Source organism: Equus caballus, chromosome 12 (assembly GCF_041296265.1).
Source record: "Equus caballus isolate H_3958 breed thoroughbred chromosome 12, TB-T2T, whole genome shotgun sequence".
Taxonomy (NCBI): Eukaryota; Metazoa; Chordata; class Mammalia; order Perissodactyla; family Equidae; genus Equus; species Equus caballus.
In genome coordinates this window covers 9,011,944-9,023,929 of record NC_091695.1, presented here as the reverse complement: position 1 = coordinate 9,023,929, position 11,986 = coordinate 9,011,944, and the positions used below count along the sequence as shown (strand labels likewise).

The 11,986-nt window shown below is 58.6% G+C and overlaps 1 protein-coding gene across 5 annotated transcripts in view; it reads right to left on the bottom strand.

The window, feature by feature from the left end:
- Positions 1-9,562: 9,562 nt before the first annotated feature.
- The window catches only part of ALKBH3 (alkB homolog 3, alpha-ketoglutarate dependent dioxygenase), a 39,242-nt gene continuing 36,818 nt past the window's right edge, over positions 9,563-11,986 (bottom strand). For all 5 annotated transcript variants that reach the window (XM_070229337.1, XM_070229334.1, XM_070229335.1 and 2 more), the window contains one exon: positions 9,563-10,219. In XM_070229337.1, the coding sequence (XP_070085438.1) occupies positions 10,127-10,219 (93 nt within the window). In that variant the 3' untranslated portion in view covers positions 9,563-10,126. The remainder of the gene's footprint in view (positions 10,220-11,986) is intronic.

The following is an 11,986-nucleotide window of genomic DNA, read 5'->3' as shown; positions in this document are numbered from 1 at the left end:
TTGCCTTGTTCCAAGTCTGTCACTTCAGATGCCCTCAGGGGAACTTTCATTTAAAGTGAGAGAGAACGAGATGGGCTGGGCAAGAACTCCAGCAAGAAAGGAACTGTGGGGTGTGGCTACTGGCACATGAAACGGACCAGCAGCAGACAGACCTGAGGCCTACTGAGTCTTTGAAGGAAGTGTTATTACCAACAACTTCACAAGGCTGGACTTCGAGAGCCCATGATTGTTCCAGCCCAAATAAGTGCCCAAAGGAACCCTGTTGGTGGCTGTGGAGGCTGAGGGACAAGGAGGGACTTCTCAAAGGGCAGAGCCAGGGGCCTGTGGGGTGAGAGGGGTGCCCCTGTGGAGGAGAGCCTCCTCGACCCCCAGGGCAAGGAAGCCCCCTCCCCGCCCCGTTCTAGAGGGTGGACTGTGCTGCAGACGGCAGCTGGCCATTTCCCAGCTTCCCTTGCAGCTAGGTGGGGCTGTATGTCTGAACTCTCGTCCGGGGCATGTGAGCAGAGGGGTGGGTTCAACTTCTGCCTCACCTGCTTAAGAGGAAATTTCTGCTCTAGACCTCCATGTTGTCCCCTCACGTTGGCTGGGAGAGTGACAACAAGAAGGAATCTGGAAGCTTCGCGGTAAAGAGAGCAGGGACGTCATTAGTCCAGGTTCTAAATGACCCTGTGGAGCCGAGCCATGTACCAACCTGAAATGTTTCCCTGGGAATGATTACATGAGCAGGTAATCAACTGAATATTTCTAAACCACTCTAATTTCTGGTCTCTGCTGTATCAACTTAGCGTTGTCCTGATGGAGAAAACCGTTAGACATTCACATGGAGAGGTCAAGCAGGACGTGGGAACTGAGGGAGGTGAGGATGCAGGTGGCAGTTTGGGAGTTATCAGGGGATAGACAGGGAGTGGGAGAAAGCCCACCTTCCAGACAGAAGAGGGCCGGGACCAGCCACCAGTGGGAGGACGACGAGCCGGTCACGGACACAGAGAAGCAGCATCCAACAGGGTAAGAGAGAAACCAGGGGAACACATCAGAATCCAAGAGAAGGATGTTTCTAGAAGGAGGGAGACCATTGGAATGGGAGTCCAGAGGCAAGCCCTAGCCTGGCTCTGCCTGAACAGACTGTGTGGCCTGAGGCAAGCCACTTGTCTCTCCAGAGCAGAGGTCTCGGCTCAGTGCTGTGCCCCCAGAGCGGCCTTCCCTGCCGCCCTGTTCAGGGTTGCCCTCGGTACCCCAGCCTGTTTCCCTCCGGGCACACTGACCGCTGTCTAAACGGCCTTCTCCGTTCTTTGTTCCCATGAGTGTTGTCTGCCTTGCCGCTGGACGGTCAGTCTCGGCCACTGCCTTTCCGCAGCAGCCAGGCCAGTGCTGACGCCCAGCGGGGGCTCAGGCTCCTGTGGAGGGGACCGCCACTCTGTTCCCTCTCTCCCCGAGTCCCGCTCCCAGGGCTCCTGGCCACCCCCTCTCCACCAGGGCTGCCTTTCCAACACACACAGTTCCTCGGACCCCAAACTCCTCGGACGGGGACTGGGGTATCCGGGGTCACCCTCTTGGCTTCCTGGACGGAGGCCCCCCGACCCCGGCCCAGGGAGGTGACAGGAGGAAAGGAGGCCTGTGCTTCACAGCAATGTCCCAAGTTAGTGATGAGATCAGCCCCGGGCCCTCTGCTCCGCCTGGAAGTCTGGCCTGGGGCCCTGCTCACAGGGGCCTCAAGGGGAGGCGGGGGCGGAGGGATGGACACCTCCTCTCAGGGACGGGATCTGAGCTCCTGTCTGCCTAGAGACTCCATCCCACTGCTGACCCTCCCCATCCACGCTCCTTCCCCCTCAGGACGCCTCCAGGGCCAGCCCTAGCCCTGGCTGGCCTTTTCCCACATTCTGCACCCTCTCTGACCCGCGGGAGTCAGCCAAAGGCCACAGTCCGGTTAGGAGGCCACAGACCTAACCCCACTCGGCCACGGGTTCAGCCTGTGACCTTGGCAGGTCACACTCTCTGAGACTCAGTTTCTGCGCCTCAACAGTGTAAATAATGCCCCTGGGAGTCCACGATTACCGTATGGAAAGCACCTAGTGCGGGGCCCAGCGTGTCAGGAAAGGTGCCAGGACGCTCCCGCTCCGAGGGCATGCGGGGTCTGGGCGGCTAATCCCTCTGCCCGGCTCACGGTGTAAAAGAGGAAGCAGACAGGGCAATGCTAAGTAACGCTCCAGGCGTACAATTCCAGCTGAAACGCTGTGGGGTGGTAGGGCCAGTGCCCAATGGGGGTCCTGGGGGGCTTTGGGGGACAGCAGCCTCTTCCATCAGACACCCCTACTCACATCTACCTTCCTCCAAAAACCAAAGGGCCGAGGTCTTCCCCTCTGTAGGGTGCACGGGTGAGGGAGCCAGTGAGGACTGCTGGGTGCTGGAGGGGTGGGGGTGGGCAGATCTGGGGGGATGGGCACTGGGGGCCTGCCTGGGCCTCGGGCCTGGTTCCTGTTGCCCTCTGGGGCTTGCTGGGCCTTGCTGAGTGTGTGGGTCAATGTCAGCAGAGTTGCCTCCCCTGGTCACCCTGGGGCCGAAGGTGGCCATTAGAGGGGCTGCAGGACGGTCCCTCTTCTCAGCACATGCTCCACCTCCGTCATCCTCCTGGCACCCCTCGAGGGGAGCCTGCCATCACCCCATTTCTCAGATGAGGACTCAGGTGCTTGTAGCTGACCAGGGCACCTATGTGCTAAGTGCTGAAGCCGGTACTCAAAGCCGGTCTGCCTGACTCAGAAATCAGTGCTCATCACTTGTACCGCCTCATTGCCATCCCTCTGATGTGATGGGAACAGCCTGGACCAGAAGTCTCAGTTCCATCATCCACTCCGTGGCCTTGCACCCACTGCTTCCCATCGCTGAGCCTCGGTTTCCCCATCTGTGAGGGAAGCAGGCTAGACTCTAGTTTCCTGGGTGCCCCCCAGCTCTTACATTCTAGAATCCTCGGGAGGCTGCGGGCGGGGATGAGGGGACCCATTCACAGGAGGGAGATGCTTCCTCCTGGGCCAGTGGCGAGCAGCCCGGCTGCGGGGGAAGGCTCTCCTCCGTGAAGGGGCTGCTGGGGAGCAGATGGGGCAGGAAGATGGCAGCAGCCTGGGAGGGGCTTCTGCCTCCTCCCCATCCCCACCCACACTTTGGCTTTTGGGCAGAGCCAGAGTTTAAAAAAAGCAACCACCAGATCTTCAGCTATTAGCAGGGCCTTGTTTCCAAGGGAGCCTGCGGTACCCTGGCCCAGGCCAGGTGGGAGCCGGGATGTGGAATCTGTCCTGGGAGGCAGAGAGGTAGGGAGCCGCGGAGGCTGCACAGCAAGGCGGGAAGAACCAGGTGGGGGCAGCTCTGTTCACAGGCCCTCCTTGCTTCCTGGGGGCGGGGGACAAGAGAGTCAGGCCCCTTCCTGTGGCCGCTCTGCTGCCCAGGCACAGAGCTACTGCCAGCCAGCAGCCATGGTCAGCTGGCGGTCCCCCACCCTCACCCAGAAGTCTCCCTGGAGTGGACCTCAGGCCTCCAACCACTGAATGATGTGATGGTTATTCCAGATGTTGCTGTTTGGATCAATCTGCACTTTGGGTGTATTTGGCCCAGCCACGGGGTGTGTGTGTGTGTGTGTGTGTATTCAGGTGGGGGGTGGCGACTGCAAATGTGAATGTGGCATAAGGGGTAGGGAGGGGTCAGCAACAAACAGTGTCTGTGGCAGGGGAGTGACGGGGCCTTTCCCGGTGGTACTGCCTCCTGGCCCCACCCTGCCTCCCACTGGTACCCACTCTACCCCCCAGGGAGCCCTCCACACAAAGCCTGTGACTTCAGCATCCTCTTAACTGCTTCTGCCGCACTCAGAATTAGCACTTCATCTGTACGACTGTGAGCATAAAAGTGTTTTGATAATTTTGCTGGAGGGTTGCCATGACGATCCCCAGCAAGCTCCAAGAGGAGGTGTCAGTGTGTGCACGGGAGGGAGGGAGAGAGACAGAGAGGACGGGAGTCTGAGAGACACAGAGAGAGGAGGGGACAGGGTCCAGGGAGGCCCAGTGATACCCCCAGTCAGAGCTTCGGCCTCCAGTGCCCCCGCTCCTCACCCCGGGGCCCCATTCCTGCCTGATGAGCTCAGTGTCTAATCTGGGCCGCACTGTACGCAGGGCAATGGGACACCAGCTGCTGGCGGGCAGGCTGCTGAGGCTGGCACGGCAGGGCTGGGCCCACCAGGGGAGGCACCCTGAGTCCCAGGATGAGCCCCAGGGCACACCAGGCTGGAGAGGGGGCAGGGGGAAACCTCGCAAGAACCCTGCCCAGCCTGCGGGCCTGGCTATGCTGCAGAGGGTAATGGGAGCGCATTTTCCTGCCAAGGACCTGCTTCCTGGCACAGCTTTGGCCGCCCAGGGTCTGTGGCTCTGTCCTTCCTGCGTGCTTTCTTGCAGGCCTGAGTGTCCCTCCCCTGGGGCCACCGGTCTGAAAATCACTACATGCATAAGGATGAAATCCTGCACAATCTGGGGCCCTCAAGCTTTGCAAAGCAGATTCCCCTCTGTCACCTTAGCAAAGCAGGGATATCTTTACTGTTTTTTGAGATGAGGACAGAGAGGCCCAGAGAGGGGAGGGAACTAGACAAAGGTCACACAGCCAGCAGCAAGGCAGCAGCAGAGTGAGGCTACAACCGAGTCCTGGACTTTGTCTCAGCCTCGCTGCCCTCTGGGAGGACAGGTTCTCCGGAATGGGTCCATGTGGCACTACCCCCTCACATATGCAGAGGGAAACAGAGGCCCAGAGACATCCCCCAGCCAGTAAGCATAAAGCCAGGGCTCACAGCCTCAGATCCTGAGAAGTTCCACTGCTTCTACTGAACCACGAGCCAGCCCACGTGTTCCCCAGAGCAAGCCCCAGGGACGGACCTTGGTTCCAAGGTTGAAGGGCCAGCCTCTGCCCTGGAAGGAGAGTCTTCTGGTTACTGAAGCAGAGCAGAGGGCAGCGGGAGCTGGCCAGGAACACACAAGCAAGGGGGTTAGAGGTTTGCACGGAAAGGGTCAGGTCCCAGCGCATAAAGCAGCCTCGCAAGGCGTCCCCTAGCCCCTGCTCCTGGAGCTGTGTGGCCCTGAGCGCGTCACTTAGCTCTCAGAGCCCCGGTCTCTGCAGCTATCGAGCGCCAGGGTGCCCAGGAGCCCTCAGGGGAAGTGCCGTCCAAGTTCCAGGAAGCAGCTGCCTCGGGCCCCCACGGCAGAGGTCCCCTCGTGCCTGTCCCCAGCTTCCAACTATTTCCCATCATGGTGGAGGCGCCAAAAAGAAAGTGCTGCGGGCTCCGAAGACGGCATGCCAAGATGACTCTCACGCCGCCTCGTTAATGGTAACAGCGCGAGAATAAGCCAACAGCATCTCAAGACTGCCTGCTTGGAGGCCTGGTTCTGGTGTTTGCTAGAAAGCTCTTGCCACGACCTGTGATTGTAGAGCCTCGTGCCTGCCCCATCCTCCTCCCAGCGCCGTGGTTATGAGGATCAAAACAGATGACTCACGAGAACACAGTGGGGTGAAACCTGCCCTGTAGGAGGGGAATTTAATACATTCCAAGAAATTAGGGTCAAAAAGATGCCCTGTCATGTAATGTTCTGAGCGTGGCCTCGAGACAGGACACACCATCAGCCTTGTAAACAGCTGCCGGCCCGCTTCTGGGGCCCAGAGAGTCCCTTCCCCCAGACCCTGGCTGTCCTCCCCTCGGACAGCCCCAGGCGGCCCAGTGGACTCGGGGCACCTGTCGCGCCCAGTCTCCGCATATTTGGACATGGTGGGGGGGGTTACTCCCGGGGCACCCAGCTTGATGTTGCCCTGCCTGTCACTGGCCCATGGAAGGCATCTCTTCCTTCTTCCTTCAAGGTGGCAAAAGACACCATCCCTCCAGCCGTTCCCTCCCAGGGACCCACAAGGGCATGGGGTTTAAAGGAATGCATTTTCCTGAGCATCCACCTCGTTCCAGGCACCAGCACAAGGCACTTTGCACCTTTCATCGCACCCTTAAGTTTGTCCTCCCACACGGGTATGATTATCTCCAAGCTTTAGTTGAGGCCACAGGCTCAGAGATGTTAAGAAGCTTTCCCAAAGCCACACAGCCAGGCAGAGATGGAGCTGGGGTTTGAACCCATGTCCATCAGTTGCCAAAGCTCTTCTCATCCATCAGCAGCTCCCACGATGGTGACTCCTGGACCTTCCCAGGGAGGGGTTCAGTGGGAGGAGGAACAAGGGAAAGAGGGCTGGGCCTGGGGAAGAGTCTGGAATTCTAACTGGGAGCCAGGCTCCACTTCCCAACAACTTTTCCAGAGAGAAGACTGGCGTCCTCTGGCCCAAACAGTAGAGTCGGGGTGGGGTGGGGAGGGGAGCGTAGATGACATTCCAACCCCCCCTCCTTTCCCATGGTGATGGCAGGAGAAGGCACGGGGGCCCTCCCCACTCACAGATGCCCCAGCCTGCCGGTGGAGGAGCCAGGACCCCACTGGGTGACCTGGAGTGGGAGGGTGCTGCAGCAGCGCATGCCAGCAAGGGGGCCTCTGGACCACGCCTTCTACCTTCCGCCAGGAGTCTCAGGCATCTGAGACTGGAAACCACCATTTGCAGATACAAAGAAGAAAACCACAAAGGCTCGGCTGTTGGGGCTGGTGAGGCCAGAGGAAATGGAACAGAGCTGTGGGCTGCCCGAGGAGGAAGGGACCTTCCAGACGAGCTGGGTGAGTGTTTTCAGACCATGGGGCGTGACTCGTTAGTGGGCCATACAATTTGTCAGGGGGCCATGACCAGCATTTTTTTAAGGATACACCACAGAACTGAAAACATCAGAGTGAACACATGGGATAAAGCTTTAGTTAAGTGGGTATGTGCAAACTTTTTCTTACCATGGGTTGTGGTCAAAAAAGCTACAAAAAATATGAAGTCGGTTCCACTCCCATTTTCTGCAGATGAGAAACCTGGGGCCACGGGCAGGAAAATGCTTGGCCCAGCGGCCAGGGACAAGACAAGAAGGTGGCCAGGTGCCCGGTGCCCTAGCATGTGCAGGCCGGCTTCCAGAGGCCCGATTTCGTGCTGGTCTGTTAACCTTCGACACCATCAGCCTCGCCAGCTCTTATCCGTGCTGCTCCCAGGCTAGAATGGGAAGAATCCAGCACTTCATGGGCGCGGGGCGACGGGTCCGGGACAAAACCTCCTCAGGTCCTCCTTCCTCTCGCTGCTCTCTCTCTGGCTCTTTGCCTCCTCCCAGCCCCCGCTGCGGGAACACCCCAGGATGAGGTCCTTCTCCACACTCCCTCCCATCTGCCTCCACGATGGCCTCTGGGCAGGCGCCTTCCCAGTCTCTCTTGCCCATGCCAGGCCCTCTCCCCCAAGTCCTTGTCCTAGACCCATCTACACAGCAGTCGCTCCATCGCTCCAGCGCAGCGAGATCCGCCCGGGCGAGCCCCGCCCCACCCGGCCCAGGTGAGGACTCCCCTTCACGTCTCCGCACCATTTGATCACAAGTGCTCCCGGACTGAGACGGCCGTGAGCTGTCCCACTCAATCTCACAACAACCCTGTTTCCAGCGGGGGGAACTTAGGCTTGGCAACCTGCCGAAGGCCATGCAGCAGTATGTGGAGGAGCTGGCTTGCCAACCAGGTCAAGTAGATATTTCAACCGGGTCAAGACTGACGCCCCGGCACTACCCTGCCTGGCTGGTGGCTGGCAGCCCTTCCTCCAGAGCATCCTGGACTGGGGGACAGGGAACCCTTCCTGCCGCTCTCAGACCTGCCTGCCCGCAGCAGCGATGCGTGCTGCTCAGCTCCTGGGAGGGAGGGGCCATGGGGAAGGGCCAGCAGCCGCCTGCTGGAGGCTGGCCTGGAAGGCCCACCTCCTGCACTCCCCGCTTGCACGCTCAGTGGGGCTGGCAGCCATTCTCCTGGCAGCGGATAGGGACAGAGCCTGCCATGCTGTTTCCCTGAACAGGGCGCCCCCAGGCCTAGACCTGGAGAGGGAGTGAGCGTCAAGGAGCACGCCTGTGGTCACGGACACGAGCCAAGGTCGCCCAGCCAGCCTTGGCAGCAAGAACACTGATATTCTGAGCTCACAGCGGAGTCCTGCATCTGCTTTTCTTTTGCTTCAGTGCTCAAGGCAAGAAGGGGTGTTACCGACACCAGGAAACCCAAGAGCTTTTCTCCTCGCCTCTCCCAAGGCACCCACCAGGCCACATACACAGATCTCTCTGCTTGGGCTCCTGACGTGCTTTCGCACGGGTCTTCCCACCTCTACTGCCATCCCCTCGCTCCCTCCTGGTCAATACGCTTTCCTGAAAATCACCGTCCCAGCCCTCGGTGGCTCCCCCACCAGAGCCCTCTGCCTGAGGCGGCCCCCGGCCCCGATCTGGGCCCCTCTTCCTCTCTCACCGCCTCTCCTCCAGCTCAGCATTCCCTCCACAAGCCCTGGACACAGACACCCAGGACACGCACTGCTCACGAGCCTTTGGGCTGTCACTGCAGGGCCCTCTTCCCCCTTCTCCAGGTGCCTCCTCCACCATGCAGCCTTCCCTGACCACCACCCCCAATCACACCTCATGTTCCTCCAACTCCAGTCACACTCATTGTCAGGACCCCTGTCTCCCGTTCACCTTGTGACTGAGGTTCTTCAAGTGTGTGTCTTGTTTTCTCAACAAATTACACAAAATAGAACACGATGCTATACTGGCTGAGACGTTCTGAGTGTCTGCTCACCCTGCAGGGTGCGGGACAGGTTCTCCCTCAGGATGAGAAGCTTCAGAGAAGACTGAGCGAGGGGCCTGGCCTATGACGGCTGCTCGAAGCACCGTGTGCATTTCTTACATCTGCTCAGATGCCGCTGGTAGGAGGACAGGTTGGCACAACCCTTCTGGAAAGCCATTTCCACGATGTATTGAAAGCCTTAAAATCATGCATAGCCTTCAGAGTCTGGGCCATAGACCCCACTTCTAGGCATTCACTCGAGGAAACAGTCATAGATGTGCACAGAGGTTAGCCACGGCATGGCTGCACAGGCGGAGGGGCTGTGCATCTGTTTTTCAATTGTAAAATGGGCTTGAAAATAGTGCCTCGTCCACAGGCTCCTGTGACGACTGATAAATCACGAGTTAATATCACAAAACACTTACACAGGGCCTGCCCCCTACTCAGGCTCTATAAAACGTTACCTGTTCTTTTTATTTCTCTGAACTGAGGTCTGGAGGAGGCCCAGTTCTGGGCTCTGAGCTGCACCGCCCGCCTGCATCCCACCATCCGATCCGATTTCCAGAATCAACAGAACACATACTAAGAGCAAAACAAGCCCAACACCAACACTGCTCTAAAGATCCACACAAGGGGACTCGTTACAAAAGGATACAACTACACACAATACTATGCACCGCTCACAACCACGTCAGGGAACAATAATTAATGTCACCCAGCAATGTACGGAAGTGGGAGAAGGCTGATGATGAGTTCAGGATGAAGTTACTTCTTTTTTTTAAGTATAGAAAAAAATACATGGCAAAATGCAAAGAGTTGTCATCTCTGGTTGTAAAGTTACAAATGACTTTCTTTTTTCTTTTTATCTTTCTTTTTAATTTCTTGCAAAGAACACATCCTCCTTTTGTCGTTAGGAATAAAAACCAATTTGAGGAAAGAAAATAAAAGCCACGCTGGCTTACTGCTATCTGTAAGAGAAGGGCGGTGTCTCCCTTTTATATGTGCCCTACCGCATCTAGTACCTAATCTCTGCATATAAAAGCCCTGGTCTTGGACAGAATTCCAGCCTGGTAATCTCGTCTAATCTTCCAGGCCAGAGCGTACTGGACAGTTTAGAAATGGTCTGCAAGGACAAGGAAGCAACGTGACTGGCGAGGATGCGTGTGAGCCCAGCAACGACCCGCTCGCCTGGCGGGGAGACGTCAAGAACTGACTGGAGGGGGAAGAGGCGGTGCAGCAGGCCAGGGATGGTGCATTAGGGGACCAATTACCTGGGGAGCATGTGGTGAGGCTGCCGAGAGCGAGGTCAGCCTTGACGTGAGGCCACTTTGGCATCTGGGAGCTCCCTCAGCTTGGTCTACAGAACTTCCCAGGAGACGCTTGAGTGCAGCTGGATCTTAATGTGATCAGCCTCACTCGCGCACAATTTTCATTCCGGCCCTCCTCCCAAAAGCCTCTGGGCCTTCCCTCGGCGGCTGCGACAGAGGTGCGGGCACTGGGGGAGCCTGCCAAGAGGAAGGTCAGGGTCACAGGGCCATCCGTCAGCCACAGAGGGATCACCCACCCAGTATGAGGGTTAGGGTTGGGGTTAGCAGGCATATGGAGTGTTCCACTTAAAACAATTGCATCACTAAGCATGTTACTGTCAGGCACATGACATTCATGATCCCAACCCTCACAAGACCCAGGAGAGGCGGCTGCTCCCGTCCATTTCACAGCTGGGGAAACTGAGGCCCGAGGCTGACCAACTGGTCTGAGGTGACTCAGCTAGGAAGGGCAGAGTGGGATTCAGGTCCCAGTCTGCCTGACTCAGCAGACGCTCTGTCCAGGGCTCTGGCAGTAATTCTGACAGATGTGGAGCTGGGGCAGGGGTGGGGTGACATACCTGCTCCCTAATTCCGCCCCAACAGGCAGCACTGTGACTGTAGAAGGGGGCACAGACCCCCTTGCGGAGGTGAATCTGGGCCAGCCTCGCACGAAGCGGTCCAGCTCACTGCCCTCATCAGCTGGGGCAGAGCTGGCCTTGCACTGTTTGCGGCTGGAGGATGCTACCTTGAGCTGTGGCAGGGAGCCCTGCCATTTACTGAGCCGCTGGCTGGTGAGGCTTGGAGACCATCAATACCACTCCTCGGAGGGCTGCCCCATAGGCACTGCGACCTTCTGGGGCTGTCTGCACCTGGTTCCCTCTCGTCACCAGGTTCTACTTTGAGTTGGGGATCTCAGGGGGGGCACAGAACCTCAGCGTGGTGGAAGGAACACTGGCTCAGGCACGTGACCTGGGTCTTCATCCTGGTTCTGCCTCGGATGAGCACTTAACGCCTCTGGGCCTCAGTGTTCTCATCTGTGCAATGGGGACAGTAGTTCCTAACCTACAGCCTCGCAGGACTTTGGGAGACAAGGGAAGGCGTGCTCCCGAGTTCACTAGCTCTCTTCTCTGGCCCCCTCCTCCCAGACAGGGCAGGAGGATAATGGAGGAGGCAGACTGGGCCAGGGCGGGGACCCCCATTGACGTGGACCTCTAAGCCAGCTGTCTTCCTTTCCCTTTCACTGCAGGTGAACAGAAGCTAAAAGCCAACATTGGAGAGAGGGTGCAGAAGGAAATGGGTGGCTAATCTTTTGATGCATTTTCAAAGGCGACATTCCAGAAAGTTTCCTCTAACCAACAAGGGCAGGAAGGAGACACTTCTGTAGGGCTCCCCTCCTCTTCCTGACTCTCCCGAGTCCCCCTGGCCGGTCCCAGCAGTCTGAATATGCCTGGACCAGAGGCAGGGCCCGCCAGGGCATCCTTCATCCACCGGTCCCACAAACACTCTGTGGGCAGGTGGACGCGGCCCTCAAGCAGAGTCACCTTCGGAGGGTACGGATTCCCATCCTAGACAGTGCCCCCACGCCCACTCTCCAGGTGGAGGAGGAGGGCAGGAGGCGGCGCTCAGAGGCTCAGATTCTGCCGTCGGAGCGCCCCCCCACGGCAGCCTCTGGGAGGGCGAGGCAGCCCCTCCGTGCCCACCTCTAACTGCCGCAGGACCGGCTTCACCAGATCCAGCGCTGCGCTCGCCTTCTCGGCGGCCTGTGGATCATCGCAGGCGCTGGCGGCAGCGTTGTCACAGCGCGCCCGCCCACCCCTTCCTGCAGTGGGCGGCTAATTGCAGCCTGATCACGCGGCCCCCGCAGCCCCGCGCCGGGCGCCACTTCCTCCTGCCTCCCGCCCCTCGGGGAGAAGCTCCCAGGCTTCCGAGTCTCTGCCGGCTGCTTCCCCGTGAACAGCTGAGAAA